General features: G+C 47.2%; 1 protein-coding gene across 3 annotated transcripts in view; it reads left to right on the top strand.

The window, feature by feature from the left end:
* LOC119962696 (ciliary neurotrophic factor receptor subunit alpha-like) overlaps nucleotides 1-26,562 on the top strand; it is a 359,277-nt gene that overhangs the window by 264,173 nt on the left and 68,542 nt on the right. For all 3 annotated transcript variants that reach the window (XM_038790629.1, XM_038790630.1, XM_038790628.1), the window contains one exon: nucleotides 16,683-16,849. In XM_038790629.1, coding sequence (XP_038646557.1) covers nucleotides 16,683-16,849 — 167 coding nt within the window. The remainder of the gene's footprint in view (nucleotides 1-16,682; nucleotides 16,850-26,562) is intronic.

Below are 26,562 nucleotides of genomic sequence, written 5' to 3'. Positions count from 1 at the left end.
ACCTTCCATACCAGGCAGCATCCTGGTAAACCTTTTCTGTACTCTCTCCAAAGCCCCCACATCCTTCTGGTAGTGCGGTGACCAGAATTGGATCCTGTACTCGAAATATGGCCTAACCAACGTTCTATATAACTAACATAAATTTCGAGCTTTTATACTTGATACTCCATCCTATGAAGGCAAGCATGCCATATGCTTTCTTTATCACCATTTCCACCTGTGCTGCCACTTTTAAGGATCTGTGGACCTGCACACCCAAATCTCTCCATGTCTCTATGCTCCTGATGGTTCTGCCATTTATTTTATAGCTCCCACCTGAATTGGAACTACCAAAATGCATCATCTCGCATTTGTCCGTGTTAAATTCTATCTGCCATTTCTCTGCCCAATTTTGCAGCCAATCCATATCCTGTTGTATTCTCTGAAGCCGAAGAACACAAAATCAGCTTCTTCCCACTGTTATCAGACTCCTGAATGACACTCTTATGGACTGAACTAATCTCTTCACGCATCTTCTCTACTGAGTAGCACTACACTCTGTATGCTTCACCCCATGTCTAGTCTATGTATTTACTTTGTGTATTTATCGTATATCCTATGTTTTTTGTGTATGGAGCGATCAGCCTGGACTGCACGCAGAACAATACTTTTCACTGCACCTTGGTACACGTGATAATAAATCTAAATCTGTCATCAGAGTCTCTCACAACTAGGTGTAAAAGCAGTTTGGGGTAGAAATTGCTCAAACTCTAAGGAATGTTTTGTACTGGTGAAAGTTGTTGTCCAATGTTCTTTTTTCAAATGTATAGGGCACCTAAGAGGTTAATGTATTTTGTGGTTCCTGTGCCACAGTGATAATTGTCTTCCTGCCTCACTGGTATTCACCAGCTTTGCTTCATTAATATTTCTCAAATGTAACTGCTTAATGATGCTGTCAGCTCCCATACTAATGAAAAGTAATGCAGCCCAGTATCCCCATATGTAGTACAACCACTGTCTGACATTCTGAGTGTGCTGTCTGCTAGGTAATCATTAGCCCATGGGTTCCTGAGTTTGAATTATACATATAAAATGTTAATTTCCATTTGAAGTCAATCTGGTGCCAAGAATCTAAATGCATTTCAATGCAAATTACTCTATCAAGGTCATTCTTTAGCAACACTGATAGCCATATTGCATTCAAAAGAGACCACAGAAAGCTACATGAAACCACATCTCTTGGCTTTCTTTTGTTCCTAATGTTTTTGAGAGCAGAAGTCTCACATTAACTTTTTAAAAAGAACCTAAAATAAAAGTTCAATAATATATACCAGAAATGCACAGAGGCAATTTAAAGATAGGAAAGCTTTGCAATGGGATTTATTGATTACTTTTTTTGCCAGTTGCATGCCTGACTGCCATGGAAACTACGAATAATGTGCAAGAGCTTGTAAAAAACATGATTGGTAAAGGCGCAAAAGGATCATTTCTATTTGCCATGTATGAGACACCGGTCTTTCCCCTTTCGCCTGATTTGACAAGAGCCGCATATCAAAGTACTCCAACGAAGCACAGGAAAGTGCTACTGCAGCTTAACTCCTGAAAGCCAACCAACTGTAGTGCTGTTAAGCACCTCCAGCTGGGATCACGTTGTCCATTTGGACATTGATTCATGGAGATATGCAGAGATGAGTGGGAAGAATCCCAATTCCAAACATCAGGTTTATCTATCTGGGAACGAGGCAGCTTCCGTGGACAGTTATTAACAGTCTCCTGGAGGACCGCTTTCCTGGTTCAGACTTTCCAATACTTTGATCTGGAGGATCAACTCAGTTCCAGGATCCCCTGGAAGCAATTTTAAGGCCACAGGTGAAATATAGTGAGGCATCCACAGAGTGGGAAATGAGGGAGGGAGATCAGGTAGTGGCAGCTCCAAGAAGGATAGTAGGGGTGCAGAGGGAGGGAGCTGAATGGCTGAGGGAGATCGAGGTTGATTGAGGACAAGTCAGTGGTAGGGTCAGGAGACTCGAGGGAAACTGAGGAGGTTCAAGTGTGATAGGGGCAGGGCCAAGGATTACAGTTGGCAAGTTCAGGGGGCAGGTTCAGGATGACTGGCAGGCAATTTATGATGGGGGCGGAGAGGGCAGGTCTAGGTTGACAGACATTTGATTGAGGGATATGATGGGTGACTCGTGGGCCATAGAAGGCATGGCAAGGATGATGGAGGGAGGGTTAAAGGTGACTTAGACAGGGCTGATGGCTTGCAGCTCCAAGGTCAGTATGGAAGTGTCCAGGGACATAGCTGTGACAAATGGAACAGGTGGCTGGAACCGAAGTTGAGGAGAGAGTTAGTCACGGTAGGGTGCGAGGGTCCTGTGCGTGGGCTAAATGTACAGTCATCAAGTCTGGAAGTAGATGTAAAGAGTCTGTGTTGCCCAGATCTTTGCTGATGTGCTGCCTGCACTTCACTTCAGGCAGAGAGGATGGGTCTCGTACACCAAGTATTTCTTGAAGCAGTGGTACAGGAGGAAAGGAACTGGCAGAGGATGGTGCAGGCTAGATGCAAAAATGACCAGAAGGACAAGAGGCATAGAGCCAGGAATCTCAGGATGTTGGCAACCAAGGGCCAGTGAGATGCCAAGCAATGGCACCTAACTGAACATATCACACACAGTAATGACAGAATAACAATAACAACAATCTTGGAGTGTCACAAGTAGGCTTACATTGATACTGCAATGAGGTCACAGTGAAAATCCCGAGTCGCAACACTCCGGCGCCTGTTCGGGTACACTGAGGGAGAATTCAGAATGTCCAATTCACCTAACAGGACATCTTTTGGGACTTGTGGGAGAAAACCAGAGCACCCGGAGGAAACCCACGCAGACACGGGGAGAACGTGCAGACTCCGCACAGACAGTGACCCGAATGGCTGAGCATGCCATGATGGTCATCTATATTAGATCTGCAGGAAGACCAATGGTTGCCAATGGGAGGCAATCCGATACCATAAAAGCCTTAAAGGTTACTATGGCCTTCAATTTCTTTTTTTTAATAAACAATTTTATTGATGTATTTTTTGGTATTATAACAACACAATAAACAATATACATGAAACTATAAACATAGTGACATAGTGCAAAAACCGGCTCCCTCCCTTACAGGTCCCACCTTTATTAACCCCCTACTTTAAGCTAAACTACTCCCTTCCCCTACCCCCCTTCTGCTGACGATTAATTTTCCGCGAAGAAGTCGACGAACAGTTGCCACCTCTGGGTGAACCCTAACAGTGACGCTCTCAAGGCGAACTTGATTTTCTCCGAACAGAGAAAGCTAGCCATGTCCGATAGCCAGGCCTCCGACTTTGGGGGCTTTGAGTCCTTCCAAACTAATAGTATCCGTCTCCAGGCTACCAGGGAAGCAGAACGTCTGCCTCTTTCTCCTCCTAGATTCCCGGGTCTTCCGACACCCCGAAAATCACCACCTCTGGACTCAGCGCCACCCTTGTTTTTAACAACCATGGACATTACATCTGCAAACCCCTGCCAAAATCCCCTAAGCTTCAGACATGCCCAGAACATGTGGACATGGTTCGCTGATCCTCCCACACATTTTACACATCTGTCTTCCACCCCAAAGAATCTGCTTATCCGGGCCACTGTCATGTGAGCCCGGTGAACGACCTGAAATTGCATCAGGCTGAGCCTGGCACATGTTGCGGACGCGTTGACTCAACTCAACGCGTCCGCCCATAGACCATCCTCTATCTCTCCTCCCAGCTCCTCCTCCCACTTGCACTTCAGTTCCTCGGTCTGCGTCTCCTCTGACCCCATAATTTTCTTGTAAATGTCCGAGATGCTCCCTTCTCCTAACTACCATCTGGGAACTACCTTGTCCTGAATTCCCCTTACTGGTAGGAGCGGGAAGGTAGACACCTGCTTATGTAGGAAGTCCCGCACCTGCAGATACCTGAATAGTTTCCCCTCGCCAACCCAAACTTCTCCTCCAGCGCCCTCATACTCGGAAAGGTCCCCTCTATAAACATATCCCCCATCCTCTAAATCCCTGCTCTCTGCCATATCCGGAAACCCCCATCCATACATCCCAGGGCAAACCGGTGATTATTACAGATTGGGGACCAGACGAATACTCCCTCTGCTCCCACATGTCTCCTCCATTGCCCCCAGACTCTCAGGGCCGCCACCACCATGGGGCTGGTGGAGTACCGTGCTGGCGGGAACGGCAGAGGCGCAGTTACCAACGCCCCCAAACTGGTGCCCTCGCATGAAGCCGTCTCCATGCGCTCCCATGCGGACCCCTCCCCCACCACCCACTTCCTGATCATGGCCATATTCGCTGCCCAGTAATAGTTACTAAAATTTGGCAGTGCCAGCCTGCCCTCTCCCCGACTCCGCTCAAGCAATACCTTCCTTACCCACGGGGTCTTGCCCGCCCAAACAAAGCCAGAGATCACTTTGTTGATCCGTTTTAAAAAGGACCACGGAATAAAGATGGGGAGACATTGAAACACGAACAGGAATCTCAGGAGGACCATCATCTTCACCGTCTGCGCCCTCCCAGCTAGTGAGAACGAGAGCGCGTCCTGTCTCTGAAAATTGTCCTTCATTTGGTCTACTAGCCGGGCCTGATTTAATTTATGCAGCCGGTCCCATTCCCGTGCCACTTGAATGCCTTGTACCGAAAGCTTCCCCCTACTAATCTAAATGGCAGTTCCCCCAATCGCCTCTCCTGTCCCCTCGCCCGGATCGCAAACTTCTCACTTTTCCCCATATTTAGCTTATACCCCGAAACGGGCCAAATTCCCCAAGGATCCTCAGGATTTCTTCCATCCCCTCTAATGGGTCCAATACATACAGAAGCAGGTCGTCTGCATAGAGCGAGACTCTCTGCTCCACACCCCCGCGGACCATCTCGTTCCAGCCCCTTGAGGCTCTCCGAGCAATTGTCAACAGCTCTATATGTAGCGCGAACAACAGTGGGGAGAGGCGGCATCCCTGTCTCGTCCCACGGTGCAGTCTAAAGTAGTCCGATGTTGTCCTATTCGTCCGTACACTTGCCACAGGAGCCTGATACAGCAACCTGACCCAGTCAATAAAGCCCCGCCCAAATATGAACCGTCCCAGTACCTCCCACAGATAATCCCATTCTACCCGATCAAAAGCCTTTTCTGCATCCATTGTAATCACTACCTCCACCTCCCTACCTTCCGGGGGCATCATGATCACATTTAACAGCCTTCTTATATTGGCCACCAATTGCCTACCCTTAACAAATCCCGTCTGGTCCTTGCCAATAACGTCCGGAACACAATCCTCAATCCTGGAGGACAAAATTCTGGCCAGCAGCTTGGCATCTACATTCAACAGGGATATTGGCCTGTAGGACCCACACAGCTCCGGTTTCTTGTCCCGCTTCAGAATCAGTGAAATCGTGGCCTGTGACATCGTCGGGGGCAGCACCCCTCTTTCCCTTGCCTCATTGAACATCCTCATCAACACCGGCCTCAATATCCCAGAGAACCTTTTATAAAACTCCACTGGGTACCCGTCCGGCCCCGGGCCTTTACCCGCCTGCATGGCTTTCAGACCCTCCAGTATCACTTCCAACCCGATTGGAACCCCCAACCCTTCTACCAGCTCCCCGTCCACCTTTGGGAAATTCAGACCCCCCCCAAGAAGTGCCTCATCCCCTCCGGCCCCATAGGGGTTTCCGACCTATACAGTCTACTGTAGAAGTCCCTAAACGCCTTATTCACCCCTGTTGAATCTCCAACCAGGATCCCATCTCCGTCATTTACTTTCCCTATCTCCCTGGCTGCTTCCCTCTTTCTGAGGCTGTGCAAGCATTCTGTTGGCCTTCTCTCCATACTCGTAGATCGCCCCCCTCACCTTTCTCAGCTGCTCCACAGCCCTCCCTGTGGTTAACAAGCCGAACTCTGCCTGTAGTCTCCGCCATTCCCTTAAAAGCCCTGCATCTGGGGTCTCCGCATACCTCCGATCTATCTGTAGTATCTCCTTCACCAGTCGGTCCATCTCTGCCCTGTCCACCTACCCATACCGAGATCAGCTCCCCCCTGACCACTGCCTTTAGGGCTTCCCAGACCACCGCTGCTGAAATTTCCCCCGTGACATTGACCTGCAGATAGTTCTGAATACATTTCGTCAGCCGCTCGCACACCCCTTCGTCAGCCAAAAGTCCCACATCTAATCTCCAGTGCGGGCGCTGGTGACTGTCTTTACTAACCTGCAGGTCAACCCAGTGCGGAGCATGGTCTGAGATTGTGATCACCGGGTACCCCGTGTCCACCACCCCTAAGGCCCTGTTCAAAATGAAGAAATCGATCCAGGTGTACACTTTATCCACGTGTAGGTAGAAGGAGAACTCCTTCACCCTCGGCTGCCCAAATCTCCATGGATCCACCCCCTCTCCCCACCTTCTCCATGAACTTTTTTAGTTCCTTTGCCATTGCTGGCACTCTGCCCATTTTCAAGCTTGACCGGTCCAAGCCAGGGTCAATAACTGTGTTGAAGTCCCCTCCCATGACCAACCTATGTGAATCCAGGTCCGGTATCTTCCCCAGCATCCTCTTTATAAACTCCACATCATCCCAATTTGGCATGTTTACTAATTTACTAATACCACCTCCAGTTTCCCACTGACCATAATGTACCGACCTCCCACATCCAAAACTATTCTACCCGCCTCAAACTCCACCCGCATATTGATCAGGATTGCGACCCCTCTAGTCTTTGAGTCCAGTCCCGAGTGAAAGACCTGACTGACCCTGCCTTTCCTCAATCTAATCTGGTCAGTTACTCTAAGGTGTGTCTCCTGCAACATTACCACGTCCGCCTTCAGTCCCCTAAGATGCGCGAACACACATGCACTCTTCACCAGCCCAATTAACCCTCCAACATTCCAGGTGTTCAGCCCAGTTGGGGGGCACATTGCCCGCCCCTTCTCTGATCAGCCATCCCCTTTTATGGCCCGTCCCCAGCCCATGCTCCAGGCAGCCTCCGCCCCCAACCTCTTCCGCCGCCCAAGTCCCTCCCTCATCAGAAGAACATTCCCCCCCCCCCCCCCCCTCCCAGTAAACACTCTGTAACCCATCCCTTTGATAAACCCACCTAATGCACTTATGTGAGCTAGCCCGCCCAGCTAGCTTGGTGGCCCCCATCCCTGGCACCAGATAGTCTCCCACCTATTGTTCCCTTCCCACCGCTCATATAAACATATTCGAACATCAAACAATCCCCACGCAATTGCCCGACAGAAAAACACCAAAATCTAAACAAGCACACCTCCATTCCCCAACAGTGCAAATGAATACCTTAACTCACTCAGCTCTGCCACTGGTCCCAAATCAATACAGAAGGCATCACAAGCAGCTTCCACAAAACTAAAAACGAGAAACTTTTTTTAAAAAAAGAACAGAGAAACAAAAAGAAAAAAACCCATGAACGCTGCAGCAAAGTTCAAAAGTTCTCAGTCCACCACCAGTCTGTCATAATATACACCAGTATATCATGGTGCAGACACACACTGATGGACACACACAGGGACCAATCAACATGTACAAACACCGCAGCCAATCACCAGTTAGAATACACACACTATCAAGGCAGAGGGCACCACGGTTCCCGCTCATTCTGGGTGCTGCCTCTCAGTGTAACAAGAACTCATCCAGCCCAGCACAGACTCTCACCACGTGCTGAGAGAATCAACTGTTTCGGACAAGGCTTAGGTCTCTAGTTTAAGTTACCATCATTTAGACCCACAGTCATCGTGTGTTAGTTAGTTAGAAGTTAGTTAATAAAATTGAGTTGAACCTTCATCAGTGTTGGAAGTGTCTGCTCATCTCTCAAGTTTACACTAGCCAACATTACAGTCCTTTCTTTTTCACGAAGTACAGCGTATCCTCAGGCGAGTCAAAATAAAAGTGCTGTTCCTCGTATGTGACCCAGAGACGGGTTGGATACAACAGTCCGAACTTCACCTTTTTCTTAAAAAGGATCGACCTAATCTGGTTGAAGCCTGCTCTTCTCCTGGCCACCACACTCGGGTCTTGGTAGACCCGCAGGTTGCTATTGTCCCACTTACAGCTCCGTGTGTGCTTGGCCCACTGTAGAATGCGCTCCTTATCCAAGTACCTGTGGAATCTCACCACCATTGCCTTCGGGAGGGGGCTCCCATTCACGGCTTCCTTGCGAGTGCTCTGTGAGCCCTGTACACCTCCAAGGGCTGGGTGAATGCAGCATCCCCCAGCAGCTTCTCAAACATATCTGCGATGTATGCCCCAGCGTCCTCTCCGGGAGCCCAACGATTCTCAAGTTCTGCCGGCGGGACCTATTCTCTAGTTCCTCCACCTTCTCCAAGAGCTTCTTCTGCTGGTCTCTCAGCATCCCCACCTGCAACTCCACCGCAGTTTGATGTTCCTCCTGCTCAGCCAGCGCCTTCTCTACCTTCTGGATCGCCCAACCTTGGGCGTCCAATCTAAGCTCCAGTCGCTCAATTGACTCTTTTATCGGGTCCAAGCAGTCCCATTTCTGCTTAGCAAATCCTTCCTCAATAACTTGCATCAGCTGCTCCGTTGACCGCTGGGTCGACAAACCAGAGGTCCGGTCCTCTGCGATGCTGTCTCCTGCTGCAGCGTCAGCCCGAGCCTTCTCTGCCTTTCTGTTTCTGCCTTTACGAGCATTTCTAGTCCTTCTCTCTGATGTGGGAATTCAGTACACAACTGCCTCTGTCATCAGTTTTACAGTTCAAGTTGAGTAGTAAATCGGGGGAAAAGATCAAAAAGCTGAGTACCCCATGTCCACCACCCCTGCCAGTATGGTCCTGCTCAAAATGAAGAAATTGATCCGGGAGTACACTTTATGCACATGTGAGTAGAAGGAGAACTCCTTCACCATCGGCTGCCCAAATCTCCATGGATCCACCCCCCCCCCCCCACCCACCCCATCTGCTCCATGAACTTTAGCACAGGGCTAAATCACTGGCTTTGAAAGCAGACCAAGGCAGGCCAGCAGCACTGTTCAATTCCCGTACCAGCCTCCCCGGACAGGCGTCGGAATGTGGCGACTAGGGGCTTTTCACAGTAACTTCATTGAAGCCTACTCATGACAATAAGCGATTTTCATTTTTCATTTTTAATTCAATAAGCGATTTTCATTTTCAAAAGTCCGACCCAAGCGGGGGCCACCAAATGTGCGACTTACTCCTTCATAGCTGCCACCGGAAGCGTGGCCTTCAATTTCTATACACCCGGTCATTCCAGGACTCCATGGGGGACATGTGTGTCAACTTCCAGTCAGCCCCACACACATGAATCAGGGAGTCCAATCACACCATGCTCCAAAGGACAATTGATTTTGTGCAACTCACTGCAGACTTGGAGCCTGGCAGGCAGAGTTGTTGGATTCGGCTCCACAGCTGAACTTTCATAAGCACAAAGGACAGTTGCACATCTGTGAAGCTGAAAGCTCCCTGGAAATAGCCAAAAGTGGTTCCATTCCATCAATGTGCAGCTGGTTTGTGACCACTGAGAACATGTCCTGCAGGTGAGCTCACTTCCAAGGGAAGTGGTCCAAGGGAAGACCATCCCTGGTCTGCGGGGATGGCTCCCAGGTAACAGAATACCTGGTTCATGACACCTGTTTCTGAGGAGTTACCCACAAGGACCAGCAAATGTGAGGTACCAGTCTCCCATGCCTCAACTAAGACAACATGAGAACAGACCATTGGACTTCCGAAGATGAGGTTCCTTTGCCTGGACCACTCGGGCAGAGCATCACAGTGTGCGCCACAGATAGCCTCCGAGCTCATTATGATCTGCTGTGCCCGACACAACCTCGTGCAGCAAAGAGGTAAGGAGCTTTCAACCAGGAAGGTGAAGGAGCCAGATACCTCCTCAAATGAAGATGAAAGGGAAGAATCTTAAGCCCCTGGGGTGACGCTTTGTTGAATTTCAGATTCCAGGCCAATGGAGCAATGCAGCAGATTGGCCTGGGAGATGCATATTGTATCCCAATTTCAGCTAGAACGAGGACCCTGCAAAATCCCTTGGTTTCCGCCTCCAGAAATGTTACCGTGAAAATGACACCACACTTGGAACATTCTCTCCAGACCAGATTGCAGTTCCATGACCTCTGGCACCTAGAAGGGAAAAGACATCAGGCCCTGAACAAATCTATACACCTGGTCTGATCAAAGCCTCACAAGCTTCTGACTTCGAAGGAGTCATACATAACTCAGTCATATATACTCTAATCCAGGGCAGCACGGTGGCCTAGTGGTTAGCACAACCGCCTCACGGCGCTGAGGTCCCAGGTTCGATCCCGGCTCTGGGTCACTGTCCGTGTGGAGTTTGCACATTCTCCCCGTGTCTGCGTGGGTTTCGCCCCCACAACCCAAAAATGTGCACAGTAGGTGGATTGGCCATGCTAAATTGCCCCTTAATTGGAAAAAATAATTGGGTAATCTAAATTTATAAAAAAAAATATATACTCCAATCCTGGCTAAGAACTCCGTGCGTTCACCTGAAAAATATAGATTGTCTCAACTGCAAACACTGCTGAGTCAACAGCTTAAGGTTGATAAGGGGGTGAGTAACATACTCTGGCTTATGAGCAAGCTCCAATCTCCTGACGTAACAAAAGTCATCCAGACAAGCAGCGAGTATTCCGTCACACTCCTGACTTGTGCCTTGTACATGATGGGCAGGCTTTGAGGAATCAGGAGGTGAGTTACTCGCCACAGAATTCCTAGCCTCTGACCTGCTCTTGTAGCCATAGTATTTGTATGGCTGGTCCAGTTCAGTTTCTGGTCAATGGTAACTCCCAAGATGTTCAGAGTGGGATATGGTTAGGTTCTTTCTTATCATAGAATCACTACAATGCAGAAGGAGGCATTTTGGCCCATTGAGTCTGCATCGACCCTCAGAAAGATGGTCTTTGCCTGGCACTTGTGGTGAGAATGTTACTTACCACTTGTCAGCCCAAGCTGTCTTTGAGTCAAAATCCTGAAAATCTCTAACAGCACTGTGGTTGTTCCTATACCTCCTCTGGAAAATTCCTCCTCTGTAGAGGTCAAATGCAGATGTCCGGGACACCATCACCAGTCTTCAAGGTGTTCCACACTGTTATGCGTTGTTTTGTTCTGCAAACAGATTGAGTATCATTTCAATGGACAGCAAACCCTTTTAAAAGTGCAAAGGTCTATGACAGCTAATACAATTTTCACAGCGTGACCTGGCCCATACATTCAGTCATTCTATTCCGTCTGGTGATGAGACCTGGAAACTAAAATCCATAGCATCCTGTGCTCCACAAGGGCAAGTCTCCACTCAAACATTTACAATCTTTGATGCCATTATAAGTGCCACTTTGCAGTGACTAGAATGTGTTACTTACCCTCGTGGTGCACAGGATGCTATGGACACTTCTTTGCAGCATTAGTTTCACTAACGTCTGCTGCAATCTCCATCCACGCTGTCTTGTTTAGGTGGGAAGGTCTCCTGCCACCATCGCTAGGAAACAGAACCTCCTGCTGTTCCCTGACAGCCTGGAGGAAAATCTGCAGGGAGGCATAACTAAACCGTGAGGCCACTCGTTCATCGTATTCATAGAATTTACAGTGCAGAAGGAGGTGATTCGTCCCATCGAGTCTGAACCGGCCCTTACAAAGAGCACCCTACTGAAGCCCACGTATCTACCATATCCCCGTAATCCAGTAACCCCCACTTAACATTTTTTGGACACTAAGGGCAATTTACCATGGCCAATCCACCTAACCTGCACATCTTTGGACTGTGGGAGGAAACCGGAGCAACCGGAGGAAATCCACGCAGACACGGGGAGAATGTGCAGACTCCGCATAGACAGTGACCCAAGCCGGGAATCGAACCTGGGACCCTGGAGCTGTGAACTAACTGTGCTAACCACTATGCTATCGTGCTGCCCACTTTTGATTGGGGTGACAGCAGCTGATTGGGATCTACAGGTGGGGATGGGGTGACTGCTGCTCCACGCATCCAAGTGTGGAAGGTGGGGTGGTGGTGGCAGCAGTGCCAGTTCAAAATCCTCCTCTCCGGGAGAATGAGGCTGCAGGCTTGAGAGGCGTGGATGCCTATTTGGGTGCTGTCTAATATGGCCTTGTAAATTAATAGTGGTGTCAGTAACTTTCTGCTTGCCCCTACCACACAATTGGCTGGGCCCTTCTATTGTCCATATCTCAATGGCTGATGGCCATGTGATTGTACATGGTCAGCCTTCCTCCTTCCAAAGCCCTGTTGACCTTCTTTCCCACTATTGGGACAGTAAGAATATAGAATATAGAACAGTACAGCACAGAACAGGCCCTTCGACCCTCGATGTTGTGCCGAACAATGATCACCCTACTCAAACCCACGTATGCACCCTATACCCGTAACCCAACAACCCCCCCTTAACCTTACTTTTTAGGACACTACGGGCAATTTAGCATAGCCAATCCACCTAACCCGCACATCTTTGGACTGTGGGAGGAAACCGGAGCACCCGGAGGAAACCCACGCACACACGGGGAGGACGTGCAGACTCCACACAGACAGTGACCCAGCCGGGAATCGAACCTGGGACCCTGGAGCTGTGAAGCATTTATGCTAACCACCATGCTGCCCCTAAGAAGTCGTACGACACCAGGTTAAAGTCCAAGAGGTTTGTTTGGAGTCACTAGTTTTCGGAGCCCAGCTCCTTCAGGAATGAAGGAGCTGTGCTCCGAAAGCTAGTGACTCCAAACAAACCTGTTAGACTTTAACCTGGTGTTACTTCTTACTGTGCCCAGCCCAGTCCAACACCAGCATCTCCACATCATCACTATTTGGACAGTCACCACTTCAACATGACTGCATCTTGCACTTTCTCTTTTTGCACTCCTTTAGATTAGACATGTTAGTCTTTGGTCTTGAGACAACTGACAAGGAGCTGTTTGAGCCCTCACTAGACAGGTAGCAGGAGGTGTACGGTGAGTGGTACAATTCAGCAGCCTCTTGAACCCATCATGGACACAAACCATTCCCTTCAAACAATGGTTCAACAATTCGAAGAGCAACAAGATTCTGGCTACATAAGCATGTTTTCATATTTCCATGTAACAGCTGTGATCACATGCAATGCTCAAACTAAAATTGGAATGGACAACAAGTTTCTATTATCTCTTTCCATGGAAAGCTGGCATTATCATGACAGAGGAACCTGAGTACTACAGCTCCCAATGTGCCAGCTGCCATGATGTTATGCATGTCCAGGGCCAGTACTACATTCCTGCTTTTCTCTTTATCAGTTGTCTATTCCAGGACTATTTTTCAAGGCTCTTCCAAAGAGATACACCGACAGTGGATTGATTTGTCTTCCACGATGCTGAGCAACAAATTGCTGCAGATTGGAGCTTTTATTTCCTGCCACCTGTCTGTATTTTGCTTCAAAGTATTTTGATCCTGCACTTGACCTTATTTTTAGGGCAGTTTCTCTGAGGGAGACACTTGCTTGCCAACTCTATACCCAGGTGGAAATATACTTTGGACTGCCTTTTCTGCCTCGCCGGACCTTACTGTACTTCAGGTTATGTTATTAATAGAAGATCCGTTTTTTAAGCAAATCCTCCTTCCCTAACAATCAAACTGTGACCTCACATGATATTGTAAGCTACCCAGTAGTTGAACAAAAAACCTTTAGTACTTTATTTTATTTCCAGGAGATAACATTATGCATTTGTGACTTCCTATAGTGGAAGAATAAACATTTTTGGACCTTGATTTAGGCTATTAATTGTAGCATGGATTTATTAGAAGTGAAAAAGTGAAAGTTGCCAGAGTCCCTGAAGACAATAGGTTGCTCTCCCCTTTTGGGAGAGAGCTGACTGGTGGTTGTTATATTTTAAATAGTGACTTGTCTAAAATATATATATTACTCTTGAATCCACCTGGATGATAAAATGACCAATAGTCGTCTTGTTGAAAGATGAACTATTTAATGAGTAATAAAATAATAAACTGTGAGTCCTGTTGCTCGTTCTGGGTGAGTGTGCTTAACACTCAATTTGGCTCTGTTTCATTACTTAGCTCTGGAGTCGCCAGGTATCGTTAAGATACCGCCACAAGTTTCAAGGTCAAGTTCAAAGCAATAAAACCATACACCAATTAGTAAGTTCAAACAAATGAGTTTATTATAATACAATTATAATCTACTCATGCACACGCTAAGATGACTAAACTATTCCTACCACTAAATAAACCAATACTTATCTTAAAGGGAACTGCCGGATCAGGGGAGAAGGCCTCTTGCTCTGCACTGGTCCGCAGACTTCAGGTTGGTACGGGTTAAAAAGGGTCAGGTGTGTCTATCTCTGGTAGCGATCGTTGTGAGACACTTACTTGCTGGCGGCTGCTGTCCCAAACCTCTCCTCTCTCTCGGTCAAGGTCCTCTTCGGTAAAAGGCTGGTCCAGAGAAGAGGGTTGGTCAAGAAGAACGAACTAAGTTTGGGACCTGTCTTTTATAGATCCCAGGGCTTCGCGCCCTTTTGGGCGGTCCCCTCTACCTGCTGGGAATCGATTGGGTCTCTTCCCAATCGATTTGTTTGAATCCCCCCAATACTGAGGCTGTCCCTCGGTTACTGGGCGGGCCTTCAGGTGCTTTGTTTTTGAACCCCACTGGCGGCGGGGTGTCTGGTTTCCCATTCACTGTTGCAATCACTTCCCTATTTGTGTCCATTGTCCCTGGAATCGTTCCATTACTATGTTAACTATCCCGGAGATTGCCTCATTAGTATGCGGAATGTTTGTTTCGGTGCTGTCTGCTCACTTAGCAGACAGAATACACATTGGCTTGGTGCAGCCTGCTTGTGCTGCAAACTTTGTCCATTTTAACCTGCAAGCTTTGCGTTCCTCCATTTTGTATTGAGGGAATGGCCAACTTCGGTGGCTACAGTCCTTTTACTCAATACTAAACTAACTATGAAGAAATAAAGTACAATACAGATAACTATATACTATTATAACAAACTAGTTCTAAATTCTCTCACTTTAGCTATTCTATGCCTTGCTTGTTCACTGTTCTGGATCACACTCTCTAACTAACTAAAAAGAGCGGGAATCGGTTCTTATAATATCCGACTATGAGACATCTAGTGTTGAAATGACTACTACATTTACATACATTGATCATATATATTGATATCTGAATATTACTACAGTGGTGAGGTCTGAGGGTCACCACACCTGAGGCAAGGGGCAAGGTTGAGAAGACTGGGCTGATGGATAACCTCAGTCGGTACAGGGATTGAACCGCCGTTGTTGGCATTGCTACACATCGTGAACCAGCAGTTCAGCCAACTAACCTAACCAAAGTAACAGATAAAGCCATGGAAGGAAATAATAGAAACTTTCACTGCTTTTACAAAATTTTGAACACATTTGCTTAAAGGGTTAGCTTAGTTGGCTCGACGTTGGTTTGTGACGCAGGGCGATGCCAACTATGCAGGTTGAATTCCCGTACCGACTCGGGTAACCATGAAGGTAACCATGCCTTCTCATCCTTGTCTGTTACCTGAGGTGTGGTGGCCCTCAGGTTAAATTACCACCAGCCAGCTCTCTCTCTCTCAAAGGGGAAAGCAGCCTATGGTCATCTAGGACTGTGGCGACTTTCACTTTCACAAAGATAAAAGAGTAGTGCATCATTTTATTGCACCTATGAATAATACTCAACACAGACTCACAATCATATTTTAACTCCAATGTGTGGAAATTTGTAATTGCCCATGAAGTTCCTCAAGATTATCTCAACATAACATGAAATACAGGATTACACAAAGAACTGGTAAGGCAGAAAAGGCAGTCCAAAGTATATTTCCACCTGGGTATAGAGTTGGCAAGCAAGTGTCTCCCTCAGAGACACTGCCCCGCTCACAAAATCTGTCCACATCTTCCATCTAGCCCCAGGACAAAGAAAATCCAAATGGTATTTACAAAAGCAAATGTAGCTGTCAGTCCATGATGAGATTCAAAGGTATAATGATATTTATAGTCATGTGTAAATTATGTGGACTGTACCTAATTCAAAAATGGGCCTTCATTAAAATGCCATCATGCATAAAAAATCTCAAAATGCTTATCACATGAATTGTGACCAAACTTCTATTTGTCACTGCCTTCCTGTTGCGTGCCTAGAAGCACTGAACAATGCAGAAGAATCACTTGAGGTTAAGTCCAAAGAGCTGGAAAAGTAAATGATATGATCACTTTGGCTCACTTAATAGCACAGCTACTTTTATCAAAAGGTTCAAATCCCCCTGCAGGAGTTGAATACATAATCCGGTTTCTGTGCTTAATATTGAGGCCAATTCTATTGCTCCAGTTTCCCCTACTTGGACCTGGAACTTTATTGAATTGAAAGGTTTAATACCACACTAAGCAGAACACTTACAGGGCCAGCAAGTGTTGCATTTCCATCACTTTTTCTAATATTTGAAGAATAGATTATGTTTGCTATGGTGAAAGTTTGTTCTACTCTGCGGAAAAAACATGTTTTAATGCATCAGATCAATATTGCACAATTAGAATTAAACCCCAATATAGTGAAATTATTTCAAATTTCTCCTCTGGGAAAATCATTATTCTTTGTTGACAATTTTGCAACTGTTTTTTGCAGGCATGGAGAGAAGTCAATTGAGACCATTAAGGATCCCAACCACAAGAACAGGTGCAACATAAAATTTCTGGAAATGTTTTCTACAAACAAGTACATAGTGACTGTAACAGCAAAGAATGCACTGGGATCCAACTCTTCAACCATGTCATTTAACGAGAATTCCATAGGTAATGTTTTGCAACTGAGAAGCTGATTGTCGCTTTAGAATTAATGTTAAGGCACTTTTTTCACTGGTACTAGATTGGTTTGCATCACAGGCAAAAATGTGTCCATGTATTGGCTGCCTCCAGTGGATTACAATGATAAAACTGGTTCCCTACTCACAATTATAAAGCCACTATTAGCAAGCTAAAGAGCAGTAAATGACACACACATGCTGCTATGCAACAATCTGAACTAAGCAAATAACAGTACTAAAGTACTTTGGTGTAATTGGAAACAATTTTCAAGTCATCGGGATTCACGTTTCCGCTGGCAGTGCACCCCTGCTTGCTGGTTTCCTGGTGGCATGGGGTGGTTTCAATGGGAAATCCTATTGACAAGCAGCAGGAGGATAGAATCCTACCACCATCGAACAGCCTGAGGCTGAGAAATGCGCGGATGGGGGACTGGAGAATCCCGCCCCACTGTTCGTTGCAGTGTTGTGGGTTCTTAATTCAATCGTGAATTCACGGAGTAGGAAATAAGAGAATTTGAATGAAAAAGATGAAGTGAGCATCTCCCCAGGCTTGCATGTGCAGCCCTCTGCTTATCCCTGCCTGTATCGGAAAGAATGTTAAATGCACCTGTACTGGAGGAGTATGAAAACATAAGCACTTGAAAGGCTGAAGAGGAAATCTGAAAGGACTAATGTTTCCTATCTATTGGAACCCAGAGACATAGGGCGCGATTCTCCCACACCGCGCCGTATGGGAGAATTGTTGTTCGCGCCATTTTTTCCCGCAGCGCCGGTCCAACGCCGGCAGGCGATTCTCCAATGTTGTGTCGGGGCCAGCGCGCTGAGGAAGTCCTCCGCGCATTCGTGGGTTGGCGTGGCCCAACTGCCATGCGCGAGTTGGCGCGGCGCCCATTTGGTGCCAGGAAGGGTGGCGTGAACCACTCCAGTGCCTTGCTGCCCCCTGTGGCGGACAGAATCGGTAGTCCCTGTGCCCGTTTTGCGCCGTCGTAAAAGGCGACGGCGTTCACAACGGCACCAACACTCGACCTCCATTACGGAAAATAGCGCCCATGGTCCTTTGGAATAGGTTCTAACCTGCAGAAATCTGTGTTTTATTTTGTTAAGCAGGCTGCGAATTTTGCTGGTATACGATGGAACATTAATTAGCACCGCTGCCTCACAGCGCCAGAGACCCAGGTTCAATTCCAGCCTTGGGTGACTCTATGTGGAGTTTGCACGTTCTCCACGTGTCCGAGTGAGTTTCCTCCGGATGCTCCCACAGTCCAAAGATGTGCCAGTTAGGTGGATTTGCCACGCTAAATTGCCCCTTTGTGTGAAAAGATATGCAGGTTAAGTGGGTTTATGGGGAATGTGGGGGAGTGGGCTTGGGTATGATGCTCTTTCAGTGAGTCGGTGCAGATTTGATAGGCTGAATTGCCTCCTTCTGCATTGTAGTGATTCTATGATTATGCATTATGCTCATTAATTGCAGAACGCAGTTGCCTGAATTATACTCTTCATCATAGAATTTACAGTGCAGAAGGAGGCCATTCATCCCATCGAGTCTGCACCGGCTCTTGGAAAGAGCACCCTACCCAAGGTCCACACCTCCACCCTATCCCCATAACCCAGTAACCCCACCCAACACTAAGGGCAATTTTGGACACTAAGGGCAATTTATCATGGCCAATCCACCCTAACCTGCACATCTTTGGACTGTGAGAGGAAACCGGAGCACCCGGAGGAAACCCACGCAGACACGGGGAGGATGTGCAGACTCCGCACAGACAGTGACCCAAGTCGGGAATCGAACCTGGAACCCTGGAGCTGTGAAGCAATTGTGCTATCCACAATGCTACCGTGCTGCCCTTAACACTTAACACTTAATACTTAACACATCCTTGAGTATAGCATATTGGTCTTCTGGAATTCACATCTCTCATTTATTGTCATGTGCTACGTATGATATGGTCACATTTCTCACTAAAACGATGGAATTATCCAATAGTTATCATAATGGTTGATTTAAGTGATTCTGACCTGAGAAATTGACTGTTGTTCCTTTTGTATTGGAGTTTCTCAAAGGTTCTCATGAATTAAAAATCATGGGCTCGATTCTCCGACCCCCCGCCGGGTCGGAGAATCACTGGGGGGGCAGCGTAAATCCCGCCCCCGCCGTCTCCCGAAGTCTCCGGCACCAGAGATTCGGCGGTGGCGGGAATTGCGCCGTGCCTGTCGGTGGGCCCCTTCCCGGCGATTCTCTGGCCCGCAATGGGCCGGAGTCCCGCTGCTGTCATGCCGGTCCCGCCGGCGGGAATCAAAACATCTCCCTTACTGGCGGCGCGGGCGGGCTCCGGGGTCCTGGGGGGGCACGGGGTGATTTGGCCCCGGGGGGTGTCCCCACAGTGGCCTGGCCCTCGATCGGGGCCCACCGATCGGCAGGCGGGCCTGTTCTATGGGGGTACTGCTTTCCTTCCGCATTGGCCATAGCAATCACCATGGTGGACACGGAAGTGACCCCCTCGCATGCGTGGGGATGATGTCAGCAGCTTCTGATGCTCCGGCGCATGCGCGGACTTCCGCCGGCCGGCAAAGTCCCTTCGGCGTGGCGCCAAAGGCCATTCCCAATGGCCGGCCCCTTATACCACCAGTTGTATTGTACAGCCATGTGTTTCTTGGCACTGAGAGCACTTGCTACGGGACTTTGTTCCTTGTTGGTTGAATTGAGCCATAAGTGTGGGAGAAATCAGTGAGAATCTCACAAAGCTCAACAAAAAACTCCAAAGCTAAAATAAAATGACTTAAGTGTGGGTGGATTGCGATGGGAATTGTGCCGGAACAGTCGGCGGGATTCTCACCAGTTTTCCCACCCAAAATGGCTGTCATTGTCTGGGGGAATCACCTCCAGAATCTCTTTCTCTTTTAAATCATTCCTCGGACATGCCAAGCAGTTATTACCTATCGCTGTGTAACTGACTGGTTGGCTAGGCCATGTCAAAGAATAGTTAAACGTCAAACTCATTGCTGTGATCCTGAAGTAACAAAGAGACCAGACCAGGCAAAGATGGCAAATTTCCTTCCCTGAAGGACATTGGTGAATGAGATGGGTTTTTTGAACAATTTGGAAATTTCACGATCACCGTTTTGGGCACGAGCCTAAATTCCATATTGATTTAATTAACTGGCTTTAAGCTCATATCTACAAATCATCTTCCCGTTATTTGGATTACTAATTTTCTAACATGACCACTGTGCTACTGTACTTATAAAATCTTATAAAACTATCTTTTTCAGGCAGTTAAAGTACATGAGCTGACTGTGTCAATATTTGGAAGAGGGTATTAAGAGCTTGACAGCATTAACAAAGTTCACTGTGCCCTTGTCAGACTATAGTATTCAAGATATTAAAATCCTGAAGATATACTATAAATGTTTTTTGTTTCATGTTACCACCACAGCTCTTAGCTGACAATTTCACCCATCCCATGCTAAATCTTAGCCATGACCTCCATCTTATCTGTCCAATTTATGGCATCATGCACTGCCAGAGATCACTTGACAGGAGGGATTCAATATACATTTAATGGTTAGTTAGTTAAGCTGCGTTCCGTCTTGGGAGAGGATAGACTGCACCCAAGGTGTGTGTTTGTACTGAACATAGTCTGTTGTGGCTGTGAAGGCCGATTCGCCAATGGCAAAGTCATCCACAGCTGGCACAGAGGAATAGCGTTGGCCCGAGATCAACTGATGTTTTGTCCCTTCCGATGGGCTCTCTTTTCCGCCATTTCTTATGTCCTCTGCTTTTCCCACACCCTTCCTGACCGCTTGTCTCCAATTTTATTTAACGATAAAAGTGAATGCAACATGTTTCATCATCTGAGTTTAAACTGTTGGGCCATGTTTCAGTAAGAAACCAATTAGTTGACAAAATTTTAAAAGTAAGTCATTAGTCCAAGGATTTTCTTGGAAACTTATTGTTGCCAAATGAGTGCTCAATAAATCTGAAGATTTTGTGTAACTTGGCAGTACGTAAAATATGTAACTATATCGCGTAGGAAATTCAGCCCAACCAGCCCTTTGCAGTGTTTATGTTGCACTCAAACCTAATGCAGTGTTGGTAGCTTATCAGTTACACCATATCAGTAGCAGGACATCTTTGACATCCTAACACTTGTAGTTTTTCCATAATCAAAACTGCACATGACATTGTTCTGACCGATTCAGCTGGATATTAAAAGGATAGTTATGTAAGCAGAGGGAGCGGAATTTCAGAAGAAAACCCCAGAAGTTTGAGTTTCCTCACATGTTGAGTCTTCTGTATTGATGGAAAGTCAACCTAATTTCCAGGCTTGTTTTCCAGGTTTCAAGTTGAGCAGGGAGCACTCTACAGCAGACCGTAGAACCTGATTAGTTGCATCCAAGACCCATGCGGGCTAAGATCTCCGATCCCCAGCCTACAGGACCTTTGTATGGGTTGGAGCCTAATGATTCGTGTTATCACAAGGTGGGAGAAAGCTCTCCTGCACCTCATAGCCTGTGAGGAATGCTGTGAAGGCACTTACCTTCTCCCTAAATCTGTCCTCACCTCATATCAGCAGTCAGAAAACCGACTACCTTGTAAAATCTTCAAACCAGATTAATTCAGAGCCTTCCACCCTCAATAAAATATTTAAAGTGCCAATCCTGGGGCAGCACGGTAGCACAGTGGTTAGCATTGCTGCCTCACGGCGCCGAGGTCCCAGGTTCGATCCTGGCTCTGGATCACTGTCTGTGTGGAGTTTGCACGTTCTCCCCGTGTTTGCGTGGGATTTGCCCCCACAACCCAAAAGATGTGCAGGGTAGGTGGATTGGCCACGCCAAATTGCCCCAGTATTGGAAAAACTGAATTGGGTACTCTAAATTTTTTTTTAATGAAGTGCAAATCCTAAGAACAGGTTGGCTACCCCCTTCTTGGTCAACCTCTGTAAAACACTAAAATGGGCCAATTGGCCTTGGATTCAATTTAAAATCTGCCCTGAACTCAATTTGGTGTACAAAATTCAGCCCATTATCTCTGCCACATTTGCTGTTGATGTCAATAAAACTCCCTCATTATTTGGAGGACCGTGATTATGCAGAGTCAAAAAAAAGGCTCAGAACGGGGAAAAAAGGAAATAGCTGTGTAAATTACAGCAGTGTGCATAATGTTTTTTTGTTTGTTCACATTTAGGCGTATAATTGTAAACTGCTGCTGTGGATTATTACAGTGCCTTTTCCTTATATGGGGTCTGATTTCAATCCAAGACAAAACTGCTGAGATATTAATGCCGTCACTCTCCTGAGTGTAGAGGTCCTACCTGAATTGAGTTTTGGAACAATGAAGGCAAGGAAAGGAATGGCAATGTAATTGCAATAACTTTGATGTTGGTTCAGCCTTCTTTGCTAAGCTTCTTTATAATTGGTGAAATTCTCCGTCTTGTGCTGCCAGCAGCGGAGTTCCTAGTGAGGCGATAATTAAGAAAACGGGATCATCGCCCGATACTCCGGCCCCCCAACTAGGGTCGGGATTGAGGTCCATGCCCCGCGCCAGCGGGAGGTTGCAAATGATTAATTAAGACCCACTTGCATCACGTGGGTGCGAATTACAACCGTTATTGACAAACGTGGTGCGGTGGGCTAAGGGGGTAGCTCTTCACGGGAGTTACCTCCAAAAGTTCACCTGAGGGCTCCCTCCCCAGATTGCAAGACCTGCCCACCAGACTCCTCACCCCCCCCCCCCCCCCCCCCCGCTCCCCCCACCGAAGCCTCCCAGAGATCCCCTACATAATGAAAGTTCTCCCCCCCCCCCTCAATTCTCCAGAAAGGAAACCCAGGTCAGGAAGCCGCCCCCCCCCCCCCCCCCCCCCCCCCCCCCCGCCCCCGCCCCCAGAAAAGGCATCAAAGCAAGTCTGCAGGTGCTGGAATCTGAAACAAAAACAGAAACTGCTGGATTATCTCAGCAGGTCTGGCAGCATCTGTGGAGAGAAAAGGGAGCTAATGTTTTGAGTCTGGCAAACTCTGTCAAAGCGCAGAAAAGAGACCCACGGGGAGCCCCCCCCCCCCCCCCCCCCCCCAGAAAGGAGACCCCGTCTGGGAATCCCTCCAGAAAAGTGCAGTCCAGACAGAAGTAGAAAGCAGTCCAGATCCAAGCAGAGAAAAGAATTACAGTTGTAACAATCATAGGGCAATACACCTGCTGGCTCAGACAGAGGAAGCACTCGGGTCACTTCCTGGAAAGAGAAAACCAGGACTGAAAACCAGGCAGAATGGCACTTTGGAGGAGGGAGGGGGGTTGGGAGGCCCCCAGATAGTTGTCCCCTGGGAAGGGTGGCATCCTGACATTGCTGTTGCCACCCAAACACCTTCACACTGTCAGTCTGGCAGTGCCACTTGGGTGCCAGCCTGACACTGGCAAGGTTGGAGGTTGGCACTGTGCCCACACCAGAGATCAGGCCCAGGTTTGCCCTGTCCGTGTGTGGTGGGATAAATTCTGACCTTGGGTGACTGTGTGGAGTTTGCATGTTCTCTCTGTCTGCATAGGTTTCCTCCGGGTGCTCCAGTTTCCTGCCACAGACCAAAGATGTGCAGGTTAGGTGGACTGACCATGCCAAATTCCTGCTTAGTGTCCAGAGGTTTGGTGGGGTTACGGGGATACATCGGGGGATTGGGCTGAGGCATGGTGCAGATTTGATGGGCCAGAAGGCCTCCCTCTGCACTGTAGGGACTTTGAGTCTCAGCTCTACAAGCACCAAGAAACACCCGGCTAAACGGACTAGGCACGAGACTCTGTTGCAATTAGATTCGATCGTGCCCTCTTATCAATATCAATTTTAAATTTACAGTTGATCTATCATCAGTTCCCAACTATGGAAGATGGTTTCAAATTTCTTCCATCCTTTGTGTGAAGTGCTGCTGTCAGCAGTGTTGCTCTGTTTACTTGCTATAAATATAGCGGTCAATATGGTCGCCTTCCTTAATCCTAATTATGTTTGCTTTAGAGTTGCCAGGTATCTCTCGATGCCGCCACAAGGTTCAAACCTGAATACTGATCAAAGAGTCAATACACCAGTTAGTTAGTTCAAAGTCAATACTATTTATTTACACACACAGTAATATCTACTCATGCACAAAGTACTACAAACTAAACTATCTCTCACGCTAACGCCCACTCAGTCAGAGGAACAATGGCCGTTGTTCGGATCTGAGGTTGTTGAGTTCAAAGTGGTACAGGAGAACAGCTAAGGTTGTCCGTCTGGTAGCGAGCGTTGACCTTGAACTTACTTGCTTCTGGTGATGCTGGTGGACGGGTCTCTCCGCTTTGAGAGCTGAGTCCAAGAGAGCGAATCCCTCGTGGGGGTTCCTTCTTATACCCGAAGGGGCTTCACGCGCTTTTAGGCGGGCCTTAAACTTGGCCCCAATTAATTGGGCCGCTTCTTGATCACTGGTATTGATCTTGACCAATAAAAGGGGTGGGTGCTCTGATGGCTGGGCGTGTCTTAGGTGGCCGTTGGCCTGGCTTTGTTTGTGCTTTTGGATTGGGGAACTGGCGCCGGGATGTCTGCAACAGTATCAACTACCTGAGTGTTAGTCCTTTGTTTCCCGGAGATGGGCCATCAATATGCTAATCGACCCATACATTTGATTCCGTCTGGTATCTGCTTCCCGAATATACATTCAGGCACTGTGTCTGCTTGTTTTCTAACATTTTCCACAGTTCCCTATATTCTTTGCGAGCGTCCATTTTGTATTCTGGAAGTGGCCATCCCAGATGATGACAGTGGGAAAACTTCAAAGGTTTTCCACACATCAAAGAGAAAACTTTCACCTTCATCTGAGAGAGACATTCAGTGGTTCCAACACATCAGAAGGAAGACTCTTATCTACAACTTATGCTGAAGAGAGTTTAATAATTTTCAAAGTGATAGAGGGAAGACCTGCCACATGACCTCCATCCCAGGAAAGATTCTGACCTCTAGCCCAGCTCAAGCCCTCCCTGACCACCACCTCCTCTTAAGGGCTGCCCGCGACCCCCTGGAGGTAATTGCAGAGAGGGCACTCATCTTTTTATCTCCCGTGGATCCCACAGCATTAGGTAACCGCTTGTCAGGACCTGTACTAATTCATAATTCATGCTCATGTGACTCTTGACTTAGTTTGCGGGGCGGGGGGTGGCAGTGGCGGTGGCATGAGCATCCCAGGATGCCAGTGAATTGGGCTTCTTGCCTGATAATTACACACAGAGGAATGTAAATCCTAGTTGGCATGATTTTCGTGGCTCTGGGCAAGAACCTGAGCAGGGCTGGTGAAGTGAACCGGAAGATTCACAACGGGTTGACACTGGCGAGATGTCCATTTTGGCCCTAACGCCCAATTCAACGAGTCATCGTGATTCCTGCCTGCCACTATTTCACCCTGGTTTTCATCTCGTGCCTTCCTTAAAGAGTAGAATGAAGAGCACAATTTTCTAATATAGTGGAATGCTCCCCAAGTCAAGAGAACTTGGAAGTTTATAGTTAGGCCATCTGCAAAGTTCTCACCCACCTCCATTGAACTCCAAATGCAAACCATCCAGCCCTGGGAACTTGTCATCCTTTGGTTCTTTTTATCTTTTCCATTTGTAACTATTCAACTGGGACTTGCATAGCCATCAGTGAGAAGACTGATAGCCTCATCAATTGAACATTGCCTTCCAAGTTCAGCAACAGAAATATACAAACTCACTTGCTAAGACCCTAAATGTGAGCAATCTCAACATACTTCCTGGTATTTATGAATCCACAGAACTAAAATGGCCATAATTCAGCAAAAGCCAACACATGTTTGGTTATTCCACTCAGAATGAGGCATAGAAAGTAGAAAAATTCATATGAGCATGGTTGGGTGTTTTTGCTTTCATGAACTAAGGCATGTGGGCAGTTAAGAGGATCTCAAATAAAAAGGGTAACATATAAAGTTGAACATGGTGTTCTTAGTATAACTTTTAGAAACATTTAACATTTTACATGAGAAACATTTTGCAAAAGTTGAGATCTTGGAGCCTGAGATTCTTTCCAGACTGAGGGATGAATGGAATTGATTGACATCAAGGAACTGAAAACTGAGACAGAACACGATTGTGCCTGAAACCTTCCCCGTTCTTTAACACTGGCCACATTCCTATGTGACATACCATTAGTGGACCTTGTGCCCATTTCAGGATAGGTTCCTGGCTGCCCTGACAATTCTATTCTTTACACTCTGAAAAGGATGAGACAACACTGGTTTGAAAACAGTCAAGAGATTTAGCTGGGTCAATTATGCTTTTTTGAGCCTCTTTACCTTCTGCTAAAATTCAGCAGAATCATCCTGCTGGTCAAAGATATCCCCAAATTCTTGATGTACTTTGTCTCCTCTTATAATTATCAAGGGAGGCATAATCAAGGGAAATTAGAGACCGGTTAGTTTAACATCTATTGTTGGAAAATTATTAGAATCAATTATCAATGACCTAATATCAGGACATTTGGAAAGCCCAAAGCGCTATTGATCAGAGTCAGCATGATTTTATGAATGTCAAATCATTTTTGACTAATTTACTTGAGTTCTTTGAATCGATTCCCGGCTGGGTCACTGTCTGTGTGGAGTCTGCACGTCCTCCCTGTGTGTGCGTGGGTTTCCTCCGGGTGCTCCGGTTTCCTCCCACAGTCCAAAGATGTGCGGGTTAGG

The sequence above is a fragment of the Scyliorhinus canicula genome, chromosome 3 (genome assembly GCF_902713615.1).
Source record: "Scyliorhinus canicula chromosome 3, sScyCan1.1, whole genome shotgun sequence".
Taxonomy (NCBI): domain Eukaryota; kingdom Metazoa; phylum Chordata; class Chondrichthyes; order Carcharhiniformes; family Scyliorhinidae; genus Scyliorhinus; species Scyliorhinus canicula.
This window is presented reverse-complemented; position numbering and strand designations above follow the sequence as displayed.